Consider the following 24986-nt stretch of genomic DNA (forward strand, 5'->3'; position numbering starts at 1 on the left):
GATCAAACTCGTTTAACTCAAAAGATCAAGGAACATTTGATTCAGCATGAACCGTTCTACCTGAATTGAATAAAAACAAAGACGTGAGGTGACAGAGTTTTTGATATATATATATATATATATATATATATAAATTAGGGCTGTGAAAAATAACATGTTAATTTCCATGATTAATATTTTCTGTTTAACGCAGCATCTGTTTGCTTGTTTTTTTCTGCCATCCTTTAGCTAATGTTCCAGTATGTGTTCACGCTATCTGGGTTTCGCTCACCAGCTCTGCAATGTGAGAGAGCAGCCAACCAAGGACAGTCTGCATGCATCCTCTATATTCTCATACCCGATACAAGCACAGAAAGCAGCTTCAGACAGTGTGCCAGTACTGATTTGAGTTATCTGACAAGTCTTATTGCACTTGAATGGACAAAAACACACAAGATGATGTCAAAACGCCTGTTTTCGGCAAGTATCCTCATAAGCAAAATTTCCAATTTTGTGTGCCATATGCACACAAAATTGCCATATGCATCATATGTTCAGCCAGCTGTCTGTGGGCGTGACATCTGAGGCTGAGACAATAGGTGTGTTCGACCAAAGTCCCTTTAAGACATTTCACTCGGCGGCCATCTTTGAAACGCCTCTCGGGCATCCTGGGCATCACGCAATCTCTTTGAATGGGAAACATCAAATTCTCCAAAACTGTTCGCCAACCTTACAATTAAATTTCATATTTGAAATCACCAATGAAATCTAACAACAACCGACTCCTAAATTTAGTTTCTAAACGCTCGAATCATGACAAAAAAAATGTTTCAGGCTGGATCAAGCTAATGCGCATTCGCAGACCTAAATGCGCGTCTCTTCGGAGGCGCGCATCTGACTGTTTCTATAGAAACCGGTGATTCTAACGGCCGCTGAAGTGACGCGATGATTTTACCAGTCGGCGATTGGCTATTATTTAGAAGGCGGGACTTATTCTGCCATATTGCGCGTTACACTTTCTCCTATTCAAAACAATAAGAGTGACACGTCTTGTGTTATTCTGTAGTCTTTGGTTCAACTTGGAGCGGCGCTGCGCAGACCAATCGGAGTATGACATCAAGTTACCGCAAGAGTGATTTTAAAGTGTACAGAGCCGTCTGCTCTCAAATCACTTTCGCGGTACCTTGATGTCATACTCTGATCGGCCAGCGCAGCGCCGCTTCAAGTCGAACACACACAAGGAGAACATCGGATGCATGTCAGATCTATGTCATATGTGCATTAGCTCTTAAAGTGACAGCAGCTTAACAAACATGCTGCAGTCTGCCATTAATATTTAGAACAAAAGAAAAATAGAAAATCTCTCACTGCTCTTCATTGAATAACTTTTGTTGCTTTAATAATTATTAATATATATTTAATTTATACAGTGAAGACTATGCAGTGTTATTTTACATTTGATTACTTTATTCAATTTCTGTAGTATTTCTTACCTGAATAATGTTAGACATGCCTAAAAATCTTAAAGCGCTGTTTATTTTATTTGTATCTTTGTTAACTTTATATTAGTTAGGCTAGTAGTTTTTGTTGTGGTATAAAAATTGGAATTGAGAATTTTGAATGTTCACTGGTATGTAAAATGTTGGTATCATAACAGCCTTATTTATTAAAATACAAGGTTACAAAAACAATGAAAATAAAAAATATAAAATAAATATTTTTATCTTAAAGTATTTTTTATATACCATCTATGTTGTTTCTACATTAATTTGCAGATTCAATGTGTAACAAATGTTAATATTTTAGATTTTAAATATGTATGTTGCAATTAATTGTGATTAATGAATTCATTTTTTAAATCGATTGACAGCATTACACACATATATACACATATACATGAATGAATACATTTTTTTTTCTGCCCAAATGTAAAACTCACTTATAAACCCGAATAAATTCAGCCCAAATAGCCTCGATAACATCTTATGTCATCCTTAAAATATAATAAGTAATAAGTACACTCTTAGAAAAAAAGGTTCTTTGGGGTTCTATATAGAACCTTTTCTTCTAAGAGTGTATCCTTAAGCTATAAGTATTCTGATAATGGAATACTTCCTGACTAACAGTTTGAAACATGTCTGTATTGTGAAAAGTGCTATACAAATAAACTTGAAAAAAATAACCTCTTTGAAACGATTTTTATAGAACTATATGCAATAATAAACTCTGACATGATGTACCAATATTGAGTACAATGCAGTTCATTTTATCAACTTATCAAAAATACTGTTCTACTGTCTAATTAATGTGTTTTTTTTTTTTATGCCAAAAATAGGCTTTTGAAAAACACAATTAAATCTTTGCTGAATTAATCTTAAAAGAACAAGCATGGCATTAATATCATGCCAGTTTGCCTAACTAGAAGAGGTTTATTGGTGTTATAGTGAGGCAGTTAAGCAGCCTTAACTGCAGACTTGTTTTCACAGCTCGGGTCTCTGTGACAAATGCTCTTCCAGCAGGCTGCAATATTGCAATATTAGGTTTGAGCTGCTCATGGCTGCCTGGTCATGAATGCACAAACACACACACGCCCCACCCTGTGGAGACCCAGTGGCAGCTGTGTTCCCCAGGGCTGGTGGAACTAGAAATACAGCCAGAGCAGTAGCAGAGCGGTTAGGAAGAGAATTCATGGGATCTGGTTTCTGTCAGGTAAACACCAGAGTGTACGCTTCATTTCTGTAGTGCCCTTGTGTGGAGAGCGCCTCAGACTGAACATGAACAAAACAAGCACACACACACACTTACAGCTGCCACCATGTTATTATCTCAGTAGTCACAAAACGAGGCTAGCAAATGAGGCGACAAGCCTCAGTGAGCGTGTTGGGAAAACATTAGGGTTGTGTTGTAATCTTCTGGGAACTCTTCTGGTAACCCTCCCTCTTTTTTTTTATTCTAGAATACAGCTATTAAGACAAGGCCTCCCACACTGGGAGTGTATCAGCCAGCATATTAAAGACTATCATTCACGACAAAGCCACCAAAATTTGTCGCTCTCTCTTTTCTTTTACTTCCTTCCCCTTCTCACTCCCTTGGTTTATCTAATGTACATGTTTACACCTTAGCAGATGATGTGCCAAAGAAAAAAAAGCATGAAGTGAAACTGTGCGGCCTTATCTGTGCTTTCCAACTGCTTTTGAAGGCAAACCACGATACAGTTCTGAACCAGTGAACACAGACGATAGTAGAGAAAAAGAGAAAGAGATCTATTTGAACGAAACTCACAAAACCTGTCAACACGTGCAGATCATATTTCACCCCAAAAACCAACCGAAAAAAAAAATAAATCAAGATACTACATTGTACTTTTATAAAATGTGTAAGACAGGTCAGAGAAATTTGCATTGTAAAAGATTTGTAATGAAAAAGAACTTATTCTAATTACTTTTGTGTAAAACATTTAGATAATTATATGAATAATTATATTTGTAAATACAATAATAAAAAATTTGGAATTTGTTGAGCTGAGTTTAATTCATTGATGTAAATGATTAAATATGGTAATGTGTAATATAACTATATATTATATTATTATATTAAATTATCAGATGTAATAAATACCATTATCTGATCTGATAACATCAATTTACCATGTTACTGCCACAAGGGTTAAAAGATTAGTTCACTTTCAAATAAAATTTCCCTGATAATTTACTCACCTCCATGTCATCCAAGATGTTCATGTCTTTCTTTCTTCAGTCGAAAAGAAATTAAGGTTTTTGATGAAAACATTCCAGGATTTTTCTCCTTATAGTGGACTTCAATGGCCTCCAAACGGTTGAAGGTCAAAATTACAGTTTCAGTACGAACCAAAGCAGTGCCAGTTCCATTTTATCCATAAGCAGAATAGGGAAGGCGTAGGACATACAGCGTAAGCTTTTTTGAAGAATACGAAAGTGCGGTTTTGGCAGAAGCACTTAGAAGGCGATCATTTGTTTATATGTATATACAATTACATTTTTTTCGAAAATGACCAATCGTTTCGCTAGATAAGACCCTTATTCCTCGTCTGGTATCGTTTAAAGCCCTTTGAAGCTGCACTAAAACTGTAATTTTGACCTTTGCAGGCCATTGAAGTTCACTATATGGAGAATAATCCTGGAATGTTTTCATCAAAAACCTTCTTTTCGACTGAAGAAAGAAAGACATGAACATCTTAGATGACATGGGGGTGAGTAAATTATCAGGAAATTTTAATTTGAAAGTGAACTAATCCTTTAAAGGGTTAGTTCATCCAAAAATGAAATTTCTGTCACGCCCCCCCAGTGGTGAACCATTAAAATTTCAAAACACTTACAGCATAACAAAGCCTTGTTTACTGAAATCACGTGACTTTGGCAGTTTGGTACACGCTCCAAACCAAAAATGGAAAACAAAAGATTTGTAAAGCTTCGAAGCTTCATGAAGCAGTGTTTTGAAATCGCGCATTACTAGATATTGTTGAATAAAGTCCTTATTTAGTTTTTTTTTGCTGCACAAAAAGTCACTGTAGTCACATGAACTGTTTTAAATATATTTCTTTAGCAGCTTTCTGAGCATTTGGAAGTGTTAATTATCTTGTTGTCAATGCAGGCCTCACTGAGCCATCAGAATTTATCAAAAAATATCTTAATTTGTGTTCTGAAGATGAACGAAGGTCTTACGGGTTTGGAACGACATGAGGGTGAGTCATTAATGACAGAATTTTCATTTTTTTGGTGAACTAACCCTTAAAAGCTTGTATATGCAATGAGGTACAGTTGGATGCACAATATATCGGCCACCATATTGGAATCGGCCAATATATTTTCATTTTTAATGTTATCATTATCGGCCAGATAAGAAAATTTGGCCGATATATTAAAGCTGATAATGGATTATTTCTTTCAGCTGAGACACTTCAGATGCACACTGAGCACCATGATGGTTTTGATTTGCTGGAAATATGATTGGAATCACTTCAAAAAGTGCAACATGTGCAATGCAAGTCCGTCATATTAAGCTACATAAAACTATAATTGTGTGCATGGTTTTTAATGATGAAACTTTTGTTTTCGTAATCAGGCTCTCAAAAATTATATATAAAAAATTACATTTACATTTATTGGGCAATATATCTAGCCTGGGTGCCATCCCGAACCCCGCCCACAACATTTTTTGGACGGGAAGTTCGGTCTGGACTCGATCCATTGTGGAGTAATTATGCTCGGCTCCCAGAAGGCCGAGCCAATCAAATTGCCAGGGCGGGCTTTAATCGATGATGGACAGGCTATCTGCGGTTACGTAACCACCCACGTCATCAAAGAGCGCTTGGGTTGAATTGGTTTTCACCAATGATGACTGCAGCTGGAGAAGTAAGATGTTTAGATTCCGCTATCATGTCTGAAATAAAAGAAATCGACAGCGCATTCATTTTAAAAGACTAACAAAGAACCGCAATCAAGGCATTTGTCGATGGGAAAGATGTGTTTGCTGTCCTTCCAACGGGATTCGGCAAAAGTTTAAGTACAAGTTCAACATACGTCACTTGCTGCGTTGCTCTGATTGGTTGTAGGTCTATCCAATTGAGTGCAGAGTTTTTTTTTTACTGGTTCAGTTAAGACACGCCCCATAATTCAAGTGCAATGGAGCAGTATCAGACTCACATTCTGCCTAGAATATGAGTATGACGAAATCAGGCTACAATATATCGGTTATCGGCTTTTAAATATAAAGAATTATCGGTTATCGTCATCGGCCAAAATTTTCATATTGATGCATCCACAAGTTACAGTAAAGGTAAGATAATGCACTGACAAGGAAAGCCAATCGATTGATGTTATAAATGCAGTCAGATGTACTCGGCTGAATGAACGGTCATAGGGGGCTATTGCACCGAATAGTTCTTCGAAATCAGATATAGGAACTAGCCACTAGAATAGTTCCTCAAGAACTAATTTCTCCCCAAGGCCATGTTTCTGGTTGTATTCGCACCGGAAACGGGAACTCAAAAGCGGCCAACAGCAGCGACTTTAAGCGCGGCATTTACAAACGCTAAAAACCGGAGGATGGCGGATCCTGTGATCGGAGCTGTGTTTGTTGTGTGTCGTGGGTTTTGTGATAACAGAGATGGAATGTAAAAGCATAATCTACATGACTGAAAGAGTAAAAAGTGGGGCGAAATCTCCTTTGACAACATTCAGTATAACATAACATCGAGAAAAGAAAGAACACAACCCTGCAGACGACAGGTAAATGCCGTTGTCGCTGTTTTCCATATTCGTGAAGTAAATATGTTTACATGGCTTTTTAAAAATGCCGGGTGCAGGTGTTTGACATGCGTTTGACCAATCAACATACATTTATGTCACGGATAGTTCCTATAGCTGGTTTAGATGCGACTCTGAAGTAGGAGCTAATTTAGTTCCTCCAAAAGGAGTTCATAGAACTAAAATCGTTCCTTCTTGTGGTGCTAACACGGCAAAATCCGGGCACTTCAGCCAATAGTTCTAGGAACTATGAAAAGGTTCCTTGGGTGCGAAAGGCCCTATATAGGGCCATTCCTCCGGGCCCCTCATAACCTCCATATTAAACGAGCAGAGGTTGGCTTTGCAGCATATCACCGCAGATAAACCCTTGGACCGGACTACGCTTTCCACTTACAAAGCTTAAAAGAAGTATTTAAAAAGGGCCACTTCACAGAAATCTGAGACCCTGCCTTCAAACTTCATCCAAGAGGCTAAGAAGATAATTGATGACATGCTTTTTTAGAAATAATCCACTTATGGTCCCACATGTGACTCTCTCAACATCACACCCACGCACACTTGTGGAGCAATGCAATGTAAGAACATATTGTGCCCCTGAAAGGCTCTCAATATCTAAGGATTACATTTAAGATCCTTCAGCACTAAATCGGACTAGGTGGAAAAACATTAAAGCTTATTAAAAAGGGCTCATAATAAGCTTACAGATCATCATTTGTTACTAGGATATGATTTAAGGCAATTTAGAGCCATGTTGGAACCCAAACATGCAGTTCATTGTGCTGTAGGAGTTTCTATGTTAGATCTACGCTGGCTTTTGTTCCTCAGAACTGTAACAAAAGACATGCGCCAACGGCACGCGACGGTTGCATTGTCACCTGGAGACCGCACGAGCGATAGATTCTAGTGAAGTTCGACCCACTTCTGCGAATCGGTTCGTTTGGACAGTTCGTCAAAGAGCCGTTTGAAAGGACGAATTAAACGATTCTTTTATGTCAAAAATGCGTGTTGATAAAAAGCGGTCATGCAAAAGTAGAAAACAAATTAGTACTAGTTATTAGTAGTTACATTAGGTATTAGTAGCTCACTTTTTTGCCTCATTACGGGTCTGACATGTCCTTTAGCCTACCGGTTCATTGAGTCAGGAGACACAAACGGTCCGACTCTAACAATTCATTCAAGAGTCGGTCCACAACCGCTCAAAGTCGCGTTTGTTATTTTTTGTACGATCAAATCTGTTTTTTAAACTTCCATGACAATAACTAACACAGCCGATACAGTGCACATACTTAGTTAAACGCAGCGCAGAGTAAATTTGGACGGACTGAGTGGTTTAAAACCCAACAAAGACAAAGTGTTGTTCTTCGCGTTAATTGTACAAGCTGTTGAGAGTTAGCCTATTTAAACATTTATAACAACAACAACAACTGATATAAGATATTTGTACTTACAAAGCCATATCCTCTGGATTTCCCCGTCTGTCGGTCCGTTATTACCACGGCTTCGTCGATGTCGCCGAAAGTCTCGAAGTATTTGCGGAGCGACGCGTCCGTGGTGTGATACGGCAGACCGCCGACAAAGATCTTGGTGAAAGTCGTGTCTTTCTGAATACTGGGATACATCGTTTCCAACGTCCCATTCACGAACTGATGTAAAAGCATCGGGGCGCGAAATTCAGTGCAGTGTGGGTACGAAACGCGCGGGTTATAAATAAATATAAATAAACATAAATAACGAATGCCAGCTACTCTAACAATGTTTGCGAAGGCAGCGAGGTAGATAGTCCTTTGGCTTGGAAAAACAACTGTAGCTCCCGTTCTTCTCCGTCATGTGCCAAACTACTGCACTAGTCCATGACCGGAGAAACAATGACGGCAGGTGACTGACTGACGCTCGCGCAACTACAGCAGCTCCGCTCCGCGCGCGCAGCGCTCACACCTTCCTGCCTCCACATCCAATGCGATGCTCGTGAAATACACGGTACAACCCCTCCTATTCCTGACGTTCATAGACCCTTCCTCTGCCTCATGCCTCACCTTGTTTCCAAATTGCACCTGCCTTTGTTCTGTGCTTCTGAAGAAACTGTCGCTTTGCCTTTGGTTTCCGTGTGGTTTTGATGACAGACTACTCTATGTATATTCTCTAGTCCTATACTTGCAATGAATATTAGGTAGCCTATTTTTTTTTTACAACCTGGCGCAGTAGTATTTATTTGTGCAATTATCAACAGATCCCTTGAGATACCCATGTAATGCCCACTGTAAGTCAATGTTTCCAAGCATTATGTGTTTTTAAATGGTTGATATCATTATCTGGAGAGGGTGCTGTGGTGACCAATAGAAACCATACTGTACAGTCCAAAAGGGGTCTTAAAGTCTAATCTAAGACCAGAAATCTGCCAGAAATTGAAGTCTAATTCCTGAATGTAACATCTTGAAATGAAAATAATGCTTTCGGATTCTGATAAAAAGAAAAACAAAGGAAAATTATAGCAAGATTATAATAAAAAATTATATTTCAGATTCAGATTAAAGGATATTTTCACACCAATTATGCTGATTTTAACATTTACACTTAATCTTTTGTTGTTGTACATGCAATATAAAAATATTTTCACTATTAGTCTTTTAAAGCTTGGAAATTTTTAGAAGATATACTAAAAACAACAACAAAAATATGTTTGCATCATTTATTGAAAAGGCTGTCTGCACAAAAAAAACAACACAAAAAAAAAAAAAAAACATTCAGGCCTAAATTTATAATTTATGTATTTGGATTGCATATAAAATTGCGATCCATATGAAAAACATATAGCATAAACAAAGAAAGTTAGTGTGATACATATTTATCAGTGAAACGGGTAAGATGCACTCAAAAAGGCCTAGTTTATTATTAACTGTTTGAATCTATTTAATTTTATTTAAATAATCATATTTGCATTTATTCAAATTAATTAGCATAAATACGTTCATTGTGAAAACAATTACATTTATTCAGTTATAAGGTATGAGCACGGTTGAAACAAAACTACATGTGGAACAAGCATTATTCAATTAGTTACAATGTGTGAGATTGAAATATATTTGAATTACTGATGATAAATATAGAAACCTGGTTACTGTATATTTAATACGCATTCAGTTTGTTTTTCTGTAGTATTAGTACTACAGAAATCTTACCTGTTTCATTTATGTATGACTGACAAATATGCATCACATAAAAGGGTTAGTTCACCCAAAAATTAAAATGATCCCATGATTTACTCACGTTCAAGCCATCCTATGACTATCTTCTTTCAGACGAACACAATCAGAGATATATTAAAAAATATTCTGCCTCTTCCAAGCTTTATAGGAGTGAATAGTTTCTAGTTTATAAAGTTATAAATATGGGCTTCAGAAGGCCTTTATTAACCCCCTGTATTATTCATATGGATTAATTTTATGATGGATGGATGTGCTTTTTTGGGTTTAAAAATCACAGTTACTATTCACTCCCATTATAAAGCCTGGAGGAGCCAGAATATTTTTTAATGTAACTCTGATTGATTGTGTTCGTCTGAAAGACCACCTCGGATGGCTTGAGGGTGAGTAAATCATGGGATCATTTTCATTTTTGGGTGAACTATCCCTTTAAGTTTATTAGTTTATGTTAAAATCAAACACACGTGCAATTCAAACACACAAATGTTAAATTTAGGCTTAAATACTTTTTTGAGTGAATATATTTTGAAACTGTCACAAGGAAACTATCTCTCTGGACCGCTATTAATCGCTCAGTTATTTGGTTTTCGGCCAATGCAAACAATCTCAAAATGACCAAAGATCGGCCTAGTATAATCAGGCTATGACGGGTCTATCACTAATCTCAGCACAGTACTGTAGGTTTGAATTCACAGTCTTCGCCTGGTTGGTGGCGAGTCGTCCAGTGTGAGGAGGCAGCAGGGTCTCCGTACAGTAGTGGCTCATGAGCTGATTTGCCGTCTGTGGCAGCAGTGACCTTCCAGCTGTAAGTGAATGCAGGAAGTGACTGGGCAGTGGCCTCAGGTGACCCGCTGCCAACGGCAAGAGCCAACATAATGACCTGCCATATCCACAGACTTAGTAGTTGAAGGAAAAACAAGGGTTACACTTTATTTTGATAATCTATATTTTAGACATTCTACTAACTGTAAGTAACTGCATGTCAACTGACTCTCATTAGAGTATTAGTTAGCAGAATAAGTTCAAAATAAAGTGTGCTGCTAGTTGACATGTAGCTACAAAGTTACTTATAATCTAAAGTGCGCAAAATGTCGAAATAAACCAAAACAAGTCACATTTATTATAGAATATTTATGAATTTTGATTATAGACTAAGGTCAAGGGGTTTTTGTGCACTTTTTTTGTGCCAGGGATGTATTCGTTGTTCCTTAATCTAAGGTGGGAATTTGATATGATGCTTGAGCAAGGGGTCACTCAGCATCAAAGAACTCAACACCAATCTGTCAGTCACTCACATACAGCCATTTACATTTACAGTGTAGCCTTATGTGGCAACATTAACACCCTTGACACTCTGGTCACAGGAACCACAGGAACTACAGCTCTGGCCTGAAGGCTAGTAAAGGAAACGTTTCTCACGCCTGCAGCTAGCAAGTCTGAAGAGGAGAGTGATGAAAGAAAAAGGAACAAACGTTTGAAAATAGTTGCAGGAGGGACATATATGACAGATTAAAAGCATCCTTTTTGACTAACCAGTCACATTTTTGCATTCAGCGTTTGATATGTGTACATTCTTGTGATGTCAGGAAGACATTTTTCTTAGTTGCCTATGCAGATTTTGTTGGGCCTTTTTCTTTTTGACAAAACTGATATTTTTTGTATCATTTATGTGCTATTATAGTGTTTCTTAATATTTTGAATTAGATGTTATTTTTATATTTTCAGTTTTTAAAAAATGTCATTTTAATTTCCGAGTTTTAGTAATTTAGCTTTTGCCAATTTTATTTGTTTTTATTTCTGTTCAGCTAGTTTTTCAGTTTTAGTAATTTTACTAAATATTACTTATTTTATTTCACGTAGTTGAAAGCACAACATTTCTAACTTTCTATGTTTTTCATCTAATATTTATATTTAATTTTATTTCAGTTTTATTTCAATTAACCTCAGTGTTTTTTTTAAATAGTTTTAGTGTTAACAATAACAACAATGCAAAACAATTTGGGTTTCTTTCACAACTTGATGTCCAATGTAAAACCTGGGTTTTTTAATCAAAATCAGCTGAGATTCAACGATTTAATTAACAATCTTTTTATTTGTAAGCCTTAAAGGGACAGTTCCGCCCAAAATAATTCTTGTCTTCATTTACTCACTCTCATGTCATTCCAAAAACTGTATGATTTGTTTATACTGTATAGAGCAAAAATAATAATAATAATAATAATTGTTTTGGTCCCCATTTTGAGGACAAATACAGTAAAACCACCCTTCATAATATGTGACCCTGGACCACCAAAACAGTCATAAGGGTCAATTTTTTTAAATTTAGATTTATACATCATATAAATAAGATTTCCTTTGAGGTATGGTTTGTTAGGATAAGACAATATTTGGTCGAGATATTTGAAAATCTGAAATCTGAGGGTGCAAAAAAAAAAAAAAAATCTAAATATTGAGAAAAATTGCCTTTAAAAGGTGCCCTAGAACCCTATTTCATAAGGTGTAATATAAGTCTAAGGTGTCCCCTGAATGTGTCTGTGAAGTTTCAGCTCAAAATACCCCACAGATTTTTTATTATACAATTTTTTTTTACTGCCTATTTTGGGGCGCAATTCAAAATGTGCACATTCAGTGCGTGTCCCCTTTAAATGCTCGTGCTCCCCGCCCCCGAGCTCGCGACTATAATACATTGCATAAACAAAGTTCACACAGCTAATATAACCCTCAAAATGGATCTTTACAAAGTGTTCCTCATGCAACATATCAGATCATGTAAGTATAGTATTTATTTGGATGTTTATTTGATGCGGAATGAGTTTGATAGTATCTAGGCTGCGGCTAACGGGGCTCAAGCTAACATTATAAATCTCTCCAACAGTGTGTAAAGAGTGAAGTTGTGTTTATGAACTGTAGGCGTTTGAAAATGAAAATAACAACATGGCTCTGATCTCTGTTAATACTGTAAGAAACAATGGTAACTTTAACCAACATGGTAACGAAACATTTAGAAAGACAATTTAAAAATATCACTAAAAATATCATGATATCATGGATCATGAACAGTTATTATCGATCCAGCGCCATTTTCGCTATTGTCCTTGCTTGCTTCACAATACCTGCAGAACGTCTGATAATTCGGCTGTGCAGCTCCAGACTTTAATACTGGCTGGAACATGGGCTGGCATGTGCAAATATTGGAGGTGTACATATTAATGATCCCAACTGTTGCATCACAGTCTGTGTTATGTTGAGATTCGCTTGTTCTTCAGAGGTCTTTTAAACAAATGAGATTTACATAAGAAGGAGGAAACAATGGAGTTTGAGACTCACTGTATGTCATTTCCATGTACAGAACTCTTATTATTTAACTATGCCGAGGTAAATTCAATTTTCAATTCTAGGGTGACTTTAAAGTTGTCCAAATGAAGTCCTTAGCAACACATATTCAATCACATATATTTATGGTAGGAAATTTACAAAATCGATCATTTTGACCCATACAATGTATTGTTGTGGCTACAAATATGCCTGTGCGACTTCTGACTGGTTTTATGGTCCAAGGTCACATATCTTCTTCTGTGTTCCCCAGAAGAAAGGGTGAACTAACCCTTTGATATGCGTCATTTCAGTGAACATTTAGTGTGTACTTTTGCATCGCTTGCCCTCTATACATCAGAATAAACTTCACGCACAATGCCAAGTTCCAGTGTCAGTGTAATATGCCACAGCAACAATGGTGCAAGTCACAGCGAGGCGCAGACAGGCTCCACATTATTGTGCTGCATTCAGCTCCTCTCTCTTGCCTGAGCAATTGTGTCTTACAATCCAGTTGTTTTGACCTCAGCGCTCTTGAAGACAGACAGGATGACAAGTAAAACATCTTGAGAGGTTATATGCCCAGTATACAGTAAGGCTTAGGACAAATATGTCGAGAATAGCTGGACTTAGTTAGGAGTGACTTTATTGGCACGTGTTTGCTAAGTATTAAGGCTTTGGTGTTAGAACATTGATCGAGATCTCACACCCTCTCCAGCCTCAAAGACTGTAACGTGCAGATGTTCACACCTCTGAAACCTGAAAGGGACTGAAAGACCCTTTGTCTGCAGACAAATGTCTCCATCCAATGACTTCAACCCCCAACTCAAAAGTACTGCAGAGACCTTCTTATTTATAGGGCTTTAGATTTTAATATAGTGGTTAGTAAGTGCTACTATCCAAAGTTCTGGCATCAATCTAGGAGTAGGAAAGGGAAAGTAACACAAGTTAAGTCAGACAGCAGGTGAACTGTGGAGAGGAGAACACCATAATTCCTGTCTTGTTTTCCCTGTATTGTGTTGTGGACTCTTATTTTGATGTTTAGTTTTGTTCCTGTGTTCTCATTTCCTGTGTTTAGTTTCAGTTTGCCTTGTTAGTTTCCATAGTTTTCATCATTTGTTACCATGGCTACTCATTGCTTTCGCCTGAGAGCCGTTGCGGTTTTCATTATTAAACACTTGCAGTCTGTATAATTCATAAACACAACTTCATTCTTTATAAATCTCTCCAACAGTGTAGCATTAGCCGTTAGCCACAGATCACAGCCTCAAATTCATTCAGAATCAAATGTGAACATCCAAATAAATACAATACTCACATAATTCGACGCATGCATGCAGTATGCATGACGAACACTTTGTAAAGATGCATTTTGAGGGTTATATTAGCTGTGTGAACTTTGTTTATGCACTGTTTAAGGCAAGCACCAGCTCCGTGGGCGGGGAGCACGAGCATTTAAAGGGGCCGCAACATGAATCGGCGCATTTCTAATTATGCCCCAAAATAGGCAGTTAAAAAAATGAATAAAAAAAAATCTATGGGGTATTTTGGGCTGAAACTTCACAGACACATTCAGGGGAAACCTTAGACTTATATTACATCTTGTAAAAAAAAAAAACGTTCGATGGCACCTTTGATTAACATTCATGACAGGAATTTTAGGCTGCTGTCACTTTAAGACCGAATACGTGGATCCAAAATACTGTTACAGTTTTCTTCTCAATTGTTTAGTTCACCTAAGCCATAAACAACTGTGTTTACGAGGAAACTTGTAACGATAATTTTGCATGTATAGCACAAATAGACCCGGAAAAGAATGGCATTCAGTGTTCACGTGCATCTGTGTGGCTCCGTGTGTGAGTGTGCAAAGAAAACAGCCGCACGTTCAGAATTGAGCTCTCTTTCGTGCCTTCTTGAGCCCAAATAATTTAAAATTGATAGAATGCTTAAACTGACAGAACCTAAAACACGTTTAAATGATAAACTTTAATTGTATGATGGTCAAACTTTGCAATTTGCAACTCTGCAATCCGAGAATCACGTGCATTTTGAACCGTGGTGTCTGGTCCATACGGATTGGACATTCGATTTCGCTGCTAAAGCGATATATTGTGCAGCCCTAACCCTAATCCAGCTTCGCCAAGGAACTCGCTCACTCAAGGACCACATTAGAGACTTTCTGGACAATGCTAATCTTACTAACCTCCCAGACTTTGCTCTGATTGACTTCCTTTTGCCATGGACTAAATAACCCATTACAATCCACACTTATTCATGATGGTCCTCAAGGATCGCTGAGTGAGTTCCTAGATTACGCCCTTTGGAGATGTGGTTCCCCTTTCACTATGGGGGAAATGGAGGACCCTTCCCCTAAACAATTTTTTTTGATGCCATGTGCCTCTAGATTTGGTAGCTGTCATGGCCACTAAATAAGAATCCCTGAAAGCTAGCGTGAGGCAGTCGGCACTGGCATCCAAACTGGCGGAACCCCCATGATGTTGGCCCATGCAGCTAAGAAAATGTCTCGGGGGGTCCCCGAGACCAAAGTCCAGTGGTCCAGAGTCCAGTGGTCACAGTGCACCCAAGTCCAGTGGTCTCAGCGCATCCAAGTCCAGTGGTGCCAAGTCCAGTGGTCTCAGCGCATCCAAGTCCAGTGGTGCCAAGTCCAGTGGTCTCAGCGCATCCAAGTTTGATAGTCCCGGAGGTCCAACTGCCATTGGCTGCACTTTCTGTAATGGCAACCGCCATCTTGTTTGTGTGGGCCATACACACTACTCCTGTTCCCCTCGAGGTGGTGGCGTCCGCTGCAGCGCCTCCCAAAGCGTCCACTACAGTTCCTCCTGAGGCGCAGGCTGCTAAAGCTCCTCCCGAGGCGGAGGTTCTCTAAGGCTCCTCCCGAGGCAGCCCCGTCCGCTACAGCTCCTCCCGAGGCAGTGGCATTCACTGCAGCTCCTCCCGAGCTTCGCTTTTGAAACGCTTTTGAATCCAACATCAATGTCATAAGCCAGGCAAAGGATCAAAATACTTGCAAAATCCACCAGGAACAGGAAACAAGAAACCAGGGAGAGTACTCAGATGAGCAGAGTGACAAAAACAAAACCTTGATCAAACAGACTGAAACAAACCATGACTAAATAGGCAGAAACTAATGACATAAATCAAAACAGCTGTGTGCAATGAACAGAGATGATGAGTCCAGAACAAAGGGATTATGGGAAATAAAGTCCTAAGAGTGATTAATGTGGCACTCCAGCAGGTGATCATGACACTGACATGCATCATACACAACTCTCTGCAATCTGTAATTAAAAATCTGTCTTTAAAAATAGTTTAGCAATATGAATAAAATGTGCTTTGTGATCACATGATCAAGCTCCATTAATATCCTGTGGATTGTCTCTAAAGCCTGAAATATGGAACATGTCAGAATTAATTTTTAATGGAAGTTTATTGAACCTAAATCTAATATATATATATATTTTAGAATCATATCCGATATATCAGGCTTTTAAGGCTCATAGTGAGTATATGGAGCTCATACATGAAGGGGGAAAAAACCACTCAATATTATTCAGAAGCCTGAACTGAGCAAAAACATGCAATTTGGTGCAGTTGCTGAAATTTATATGGCTAAAAAGTGAGATGAAATTCTGATAGCTTGTAATGTACCAGTATAGCAGATTATTTATGTAAAATGCATATAAATATCAGTTGTCACTCTATATCTTCCAATAATATGTCATATTAAGATAATATTTAAATACTTAGTTTTTACATTTATGGATAATCAAGTAAACCTAAGTTGTTTGTCTAGTACGTGTTCATTTTGAAATAGGCTACTTTGAACACTAGCCTATAGCTACATTTTGAAAACTTTTTAAAAAAGTATTAAAGATTTTACAGCAAAAATACACAGGTACCATGACCTTTTAAAAAAAGATACTAAAAGCGTTTTACTTGCTAACAAAGTAGGTATAAAAAACCATCAGACGACAGAATGAATGTAGTAAAATGTATACAACAGAATTTCGATGTTCATAATTTAGAAATAATGCTTGTAAAATAATTTGATGATTTGAAATTTGCGTATCAAATATGATGCCGTTTAAACTTGTCCATTGTCGTGTTTTTCAAGAGCCGGTAGGCTGAAGTTTGTCGTGTTAATGTTCTCTGAATTAAACAAAAAATGAATAAACCGCGCCCCCTCGCGCTAAATAAGCGTCATTACCTTCATGAGCCACAGGCTTGTTATCAAAAGCGCTGTGGCGACTCATTTATTTACCTTTAAAATAAAATCGCATGGAGGCAATGCATCCACATTAATAATGTAATAACGTCGTTGAAATTATAATAAAGATAAATACAAAACCACTTGTTTTGCTATTGAATGTAAGAATATTGCTTCAAAATGGTTTCAGTAAATTGGACACCAAAAAAGTGTTTTTGCCATCTTGTGAGCCAAACTGGTCAAAATGTTTAGAGCCCAGGTTCACAGACAATGCTTAAGCCTAGTCCCAGACTAAAATGCATGATTGAGCCGTTTTAACAACAACAACAACAACAACAAAAAATTCACTGACATCTTATGCCAGTGTCATTGTTTTGTCTCAATATGTTGTTGACTGAATGCTTTCTAAACTATACAAAAATGTCAGTTTTGTCTAGCTGAATGAGCTTTTTATGTACTCTTCCACAGCAATCAACCGTGAATTTTTAGTTTTCATGTAACACATTCTAGAAAAATAAATGTACTGTATAAATACAAATGTTTTATTACAGTATACTGCTGTTTTTGGGTGTGACGATCCTCAAAGTTCAAATATGGTAGTGATTGTGATGGGCGAACCTCCATATTTCCAAACTTGATGGGTTCATTGGTAATATTGTGTTTCCTATTTCATTACAATGGTGGGCCATTTGCCAATTTAACATCACAAACATTCCATCTCATTCCATATGGAATACACATGAATGCAGGGCAGGATTTGACCTACAAATGACCTCAACTAGAACATTATGGAGTAGTACAAAAATCTGATCTTCGATCACCCTACAATCCATCATGCTCTTTAAAATCACTGTAGGAGCCATTTCAATGTAATTCCTGTTTTGTCCATTAGGTGTCACTCTAATGTGGCTGTATATTTAGAGCACGGTGTTAATGAAACGACAGGTGTGTTTGGTGGCTGAGAGGCAAACAGTTTTGACTGTGTTAAGCCATACATTGTTTTTACTGCTCAAATGACTGCTTGCGTGGATATGGATTATGGATAAAGTGTTCTGTCTGCAAGGTATGAACTTTATGCTGAAAAACGAGAGCTCACAGGAAATTGATTGAAGCAGTGTTTATTGACTGGATCAAAATAAAGACACAGTTTGCATTTTAAAGGTGCCCTAGATTGTTTTTTTACAAGATGTAACATAAGTCCTAGGTGTCCCCTGAATGTGTCTGTGAAGTTTCGATTTTTTTTAATTAATTTTTTTAACTGCCTATTTTGGGGCATCATTAACTATGCACTGATTTTTTCAGCACGGCCCCTTTAAGAGATGCGCTTCCTCTGCCACACGAGCTCTTAACTATATATACATCGCATAAACACAGCTAATATAACCCTCAAGTGGATCTTTACAAGATGTTCGTCATGCATGCTGTATGCATGCTTCGAATTATGTGAGTAAAGTATTTATTTAGATGGTTACGTTTGATTCTGTGTTAGTTTGAGGCTATGCTCTGTGGCTAACGGGCTAAAGCTAACATTACACACTGTTGGAGAGATTTATAAAGAATGAAGTTGTGTTTATGAATTATACAGACTGCACGTGTTTAAAAATGAAAATGGCGACTGCTTTCGTCTCTGTGAATACAGTAAGAAACGATGGTAACTTTAACCTCATTAAACAGTATATTAGCAACATGATAATGAAACATTTAGAAAGACAATTTACAAATATCACTAAAAATATCATGATATCATGGATCATGTCAGTTATTATTGCTCCATCTGCCATTTTTCGCTGTGGTTCTTGCTTGCTTACCTTGTCTGTGCACAGATCCAGCCGTTAATACTGCCTTTCCTTGTCTAATGCGTCGAATGGGCTGGCATTATGCAAATATTGGGGTCATACATATTAATGATCCCAACTGTTACGTAACAGTCGGTGTTATGTTGAGATCCGAGTGTTTTCCGGAAGTCTTTTAAACAAATGAGATTTACATAATAAGGAGGAAACAATGGGGTTTGAAACTCAATGTATGTCTTTTCCATGTACTGAACTCTTGTTATTCAACTATGCAGATGTAAATTCAAATTCTGATTCTAGGGCACCTTTAACATCTGCGTGTATGGACTTAATGGGCACGCGTGTTTAACGTGCTTTCTTCTGCCACCGACACCAGCGGACTAATGGAAGGCCGTAATATTAGTCAAAACTGTGCTTCACAAGTAAGTGAGCATGTTAATTTAAGGATCTGCTGCTATGATTGTCGAATTTGCCGCAAGAAAACTGTGAGCTGGACGTGGACGACACTTTGAAAACGGAGGCTTCGTTGAGTATGAATCTCAGTGCGACGTGTAACTGTTTCAAGGACATTGGATTTCGTTGTGGAAACCTGAGGACGAGCTGAGGATTGTGGATTATCCGCGGTTCCTGGTGGATTCGGTTTGTTGTTCTTGGCGGATTCAGTTCGTTGTTCCTGGTGGATTCATGGTGCGTGGTGGATTGCTTCGCTGTTCCTGGTGGAGTAGCTTCCGCTGGAATATTGCAAACGCGCTGGATTTAAAGGTATTGTTGCAACAAAATGATTAATGGCCATTCATTCAGTGTGCACAAAATTCGCGTAAATCCAATGCATTGGTTGCAAAAGGTTTAAAAACATTTCTTTCTTTTGCTTGGTATAAACGTGTGTAAAATGGATAAACAGTGTTTTCCTGCGGAGGAATCCGCTGTAACAGAACAATAGCCTTGTAATGAAAATGAGCCTGAAAGGCAAAAGAGGCCAACTAAACTTACAGCAAAGGCTTTGGTGGAAAAACTTGATTCATTACAAAAACTGAGAAAAGCAAAGCTGAACAAGGCACACAAATTGATTGAGACTGTTAAAGGGTTGATGCAAGCTAACAAAGAATATGAGTCTGAGGTACGAAACATGTATATGAACTTCAATGAGTTGTGTTTAGAAGCTAAGGAAGCACATGAATCATTGTTAACTGTGTTACCTGACAGTGAAATTGAAAAACATGATATATGGTTCAAGGCGAAAATGATTCCAATTAATGAGTTAATGAGTCTGAACCTGTAATGTCTAAAGGGGTTGATGTAAATGTGAATGATGATGTTGTTCCAGAGGACAGTGTTTCAAATGTATCAAAGGTTACCACTGTTTCTAGTAAATGTAGTTCAAGCAGCAGTAGTTCTTCCACTGCTTCAGCACGTATACAGGCCAAAGCAGAGAGAGCTGCACTTGTAGCACGTGCCACTGCGTTAAAGACTAAACATGCACTTGAAACACAACAGGAGGAATTGAGGAAAACAATGGAACAACTTGAATTGGACGCTGAGATTGCAGCATCTACTGCAAAAAATGCTGTTTTGAGTACAATTGATGGGCATAGTAAATGTTCATATGCTAGTAGTTTACATTCTAAAGAAAAAAGGTTATCAAGGTCTCAGATTTCAAAGGATGTAACAGGAAATGAAGTTCTTGATTCTACAAGACCAAAGGTGTTGAATCCACAAGCTACTGAATATGTGCCTAAGAATCAAAAATCAACGGATGCAGCTGGAGTTATCAGCAGCGTTCCATCACAATCAGTTGGTGCTTCATGTAATGTCACAACACGATCAACATTTAAGCAGCCTAAAAGGAGTATGGACCACTCAAGAAAGCAGTACTTACCAACCGCATGACTTGCAATCCTTTGATCAAAACTCCAGAGGTAATATGGCAACATCCCAAGCTTTGAACTGTCTTCCATCTCAAGGTGAACCTTTGTATGAGATTCTGAAAAGACAGGAAGAATTAACTACATATCTGGTACATCAAGCTCAACCTAACATGCTTCCTAAAAGGGAGATCCCAATCTTTGATGGTAATCCACTTCAGTACGTACCATTCATTCGAGCTTTTGAGCATTGTGTTGAAGAAAAGACTCGCAATAAAAGAGACTGCTTGTATTTTCAGCAATGAGCAATTCACCATAGGACAACCTAGAGAGCTGGTTCAGAGTTGCCAATATTGTGATCCAGATGTGGGCTATTCTTTAGCCAGGAAACTTTTGAAAGAGCAATTCGGTAACGAGTTTGAAATTGCTGCTTCATATATGGAGAAGGCTTTGAGTTGGCCGTTACTAAAGAATGAGGATGCACAAGGTTTACATGCATATGCATTGTTTTTACGTGCATGCTTATATGCAAGAGCTTAACATGCCAAACAATATGAGAACCGTGGTAATGAAGCTACCTTTCAAGATGAGAGAACGTTGGAGAGAAAGCGCTTGTGAGATTATGGAGCTGAATCAAGGTAGAACTAAGTTCTCACATGTTGTGGAGTTTATTGAACGACAGGCAAAGATGGCATCAGATCCTGTCTTTGGATGTATTCAGGACAAACAACCAACTGCAGTGAATCCAAGCAAACCATTTAAAAGAAATAGTTTTGCTACAAATGTTGTTACTTCAGGTCTAAGGAGACATGTAACACCACAACAGAAGGATCATTCCGTGTATGAGATAAAGGACAAAAGATCTTGCTTGTTCTGTTCTGGCGGTCATGAGTTGAAAAGATGGGATGTCTTTGAAAGAAGGTCCCAACGTGAAAAGCTTGACTTTTTGAGAGCGAAACAAGTTTGTTTCAGCTGTTTGGAGACTGGACATGTAAGCAAGGAATGTGACAACCGCCTTTTGTGTAAAGTGTGCAATCAGACACATCCTTCAGTGTTGCACATACATCGCAAACCAGCTATGGAGGATAAGGAACAAAGGAGCAGTTTAATTTCTGCACAAACTTGTGGACATACAGGGGCCGGTAATTAGAAGTGCCTTCTGTCAATTATTCCAGTGCAAGTAAAATCAGCCAAAGGAGACAAACTGATTCAAACATATGCTTTTCTGGATCCTGGGAGTTCAGCTACTTTTTGTTCAGAACAATTGATGAATGAACTGAACATCAGAGGTAAAAGGGTCAACATTTGTCTGCGTACCATGGGACAAGAGCAGTCCGTATCTTGTAATGCTGATACTGGCTTAGAGGTTGGTGGAATTAACAGCAATTGTTTCTTTGCACTTCCTGAAGTCTATACTCAGAAGAGAATGCCTGTCATCTCAGACAACCTTGTAACACAGGAGGAAATATCCAAATGGCCATATTTGGACAGAGTAAAAATCCCACACATTGAGGCTAATGTTGATTTGCTTATTGGAGTCAATGCATCCCAAGTGTTGGAACCATGGGAGGTAATAAACAGCTGTGGTAATGGACCATATGCCATTAGAACCCTATTGGGGTGGGTTGTTAATGGACTTTCAGAGAAAAGCAGTGACTGCAGGAAAGGTACTGGTACACCTTCTGTTACTGTCAATAGGATTTCTGTTGAAAGGCTTGAGAAATTGCTTCAATATCAGTACAATCATGATTTTAGTGAAACCAGTGTTGATGAGAGGATCCAGAGAGGATCAGAGGTTTCTGAAAATAATGGACAAGTCTTGTAAGGTACAAGATGGACATTACAGTCTCAGGTTACCCTTTCGAACTGATGATGTGTTAATGCCCAACAACTTGTGTATTGCAAAACAAAGGTGCAACAGTTTGAAAAGAAAACTTGAAAGTAACATACAGTTTCATGAGGAATATACACGTTTCCTTTCTGAGGTTCTGAATAAAGGGTATGCTGAAAAGGTGCCTGAAGACCAGGTCAATTGTGATGATGGTAAGGTGTGGTGTGTTCCACATAATGGAGTTTTCCATCCAAAAAAAGGAACCTTGAGAGTTGTATTTGACTGTGGGGCAACATTTAAGGATACATCACTCAATAAACAACTCTTGCAAGGTCCTAACCTTACAAATTCACTGTTGGGTGTTCTTATACGATTCAGGCAGGAACATATAGCCTTAATGGCTGACATTCAAGCTATGTTTCACCAGGTCAAGGTGTCGGATGAGGATGTTGATTTTCTCAGATTTCTATGGTGGCCTGATGGAGACTTGGGACAGCAGCTGTCCACTTACCGAATGACAGTTCACCTGTTCGGGGTTGTATCCTCTCCAAGTTGTGCATGTTATGCATTGAGACAAACTGCAAATGACAAACACACTTTTCAACAGAAGAGATTAAAACAGTCTTTGAAAGTTTCTACGTGGATGATTGTTTAAAGAGTGTTTCCTCGGAGGAGGAAGCTACTGTCATGGTACAGGATCTTACTGCTCTTTGTCAAAAGGGTGGTTTTTGTTTGACCAAGTGGAGTAGTAACAGTCGAAAGGTATTGCAATTAGTCCCAGAGCAATACAGAAGCAAAGATATTCAATGTTTGGATCTAGATCAAGATAAGTTACCTGTGGAAAGGACTTTGTGTCTTCAGTGGTGTACAGAAGTTGATGCATTTCAATTTGGAATGCAGCTTAAGTCCCAGCAATGTACAAGAAGAGGGATTTTGTCTACGGTCTGTTCTGTGTACGATCCAATGGGGTTTCTTGCTCCCGTTATGTTACCTGTTAAGTTACTTTTGCACGTGTTATGTAGACAAAATCTGAGTTGGGATGATAACATATCCCCGATACTTCAAACACAATGGAATAGTTGGATTTCTGATGTGGATAAGGTAACAATTTCAAGTGGATCGATGCATAAAACCTAAAGATTTTGGACAAATTGTACATGCCTGTTTGCATAATTTTTCAGATGCATGTGAAAGGGGGTATGGTGTGGTTACTTACCTCAAGTTGACCAACAGTAAAGATGAAGTGCATGTTACATTCTTGCTTGGTAAGGCCAGAGTTGCACCGCTTAAACCGATAACCATTCCTCATCTGGAACTAACGGCAGCTGTACTTGAAGTAAAGGTGGACCACATGTTGCGGAAGGAACTAACACTTCAGCTGGAGACTTCAATTTTTTGGACTGACAGTCAGACTGTGCTTAAATACATTAAAAATGAGAATAAGCGTTTTCAGACTTTGTGGCAAATGGGGTCTCTTACATAAGGGACAGGACGCTACCTCAACAATGGAGATATGTTTCCACAAAAGAGAATCCTGCGGATGATGCGTCACGTGGAATGCAGATTAAAACCTTTATGCAGAATAAACAATGGATTAAAGGTCCTAGTTTCCTTTGGACTACAGAAGATTATCGATCACCTCAAAAGGAGGAAAATATTCTAGAAAATGATCCAGAGATTAAAAAGGAACATAAGGTAAATGCTGTGGTTCTGCAAATGACACACAATCCAACCAATTATTTCATCACTTACTTCTCGGAATGGAAAAAACAAAGTGGCCGTTGCTTGGATGCTTAAGTTGAAAAAACTGGTGAACAAACTACGTTTCAAAAGAAAACAATTACTGTCATTGGGAAATTATTGTAGTGCTACTATAGATGTACAGATGAGTCTGTTCAAAGCAACTCAAGGTGGACAATTTTTGTCCTTGGAGGATCTCTTTGAAGCTGAAATGGCTATCGTTTGCTTCAGTCAACAACAGCAGTTTCAAAATGAAATTGAACAGCGGAAGAAAGGTTCTAATGGAGTCAAGAAGGATAGCAGTCTATATAGACTGGATCCTGTATTGGATGATCAACTTCTGCGTGTAGGAGGACGACTTTGGAAGCTAACTATACCTGTTGAATTTAAGCATCCCATTATATTGAGTAAGAATCAACATGTTTCACAACTTCTACTTCATCACATTCACAAACAGTTGGGACATGCAGGCAGGAATCATATGTTATCAAAGTTGAGACAAACGTATTGGATTACAAATGCCAATGCCACTGCAAGAAAGGTCATTTCTAAATGTGTCATATGCAGACGCTGTAGAGGGAGGACAGGGAATCAAAAGATGTCAGATCTTCCTCTAGAACGGATTACCCCTGATCTCCCACCTTTTACAAATACCAGGGTTGATTATTTTGGACCCATTGAAGTGAAAAGAGGCCATAGCTATGTAAAGAGATATGGAGTAATCTTCACTTGCATGACAACCAGAGCAGTGCATTTG

The 24986-nt window shown here is 38.2% G+C and overlaps 1 protein-coding gene across 1 annotated transcript in view; it reads right to left on the reverse strand.

The window, feature by feature from the left end:
- The window catches only part of rbm38 (RNA binding motif protein 38), a 36835-nt gene extending 28578 nt beyond the window's left edge, over window positions 1–8257 (reverse strand). The window contains exon 1 of the mRNA XM_067371194.1: window positions 7712–8257. Within this exon, the coding sequence (XP_067227295.1) occupies window positions 7712–7921 (210 nt within the window). The 5' untranslated portion in view covers window positions 7922–8257. The remainder of the gene's footprint in view (window positions 1–7711) is intronic.
- Window positions 8258–24986: the final 16729 nt, after the last annotated feature.

The sequence above is a fragment of the Chanodichthys erythropterus genome, chromosome 20, assembly GCF_024489055.1.
Source record: "Chanodichthys erythropterus isolate Z2021 chromosome 20, ASM2448905v1, whole genome shotgun sequence".
NCBI lineage: Eukaryota > Metazoa > Chordata > Actinopteri > Cypriniformes > Xenocyprididae > Chanodichthys > Chanodichthys erythropterus.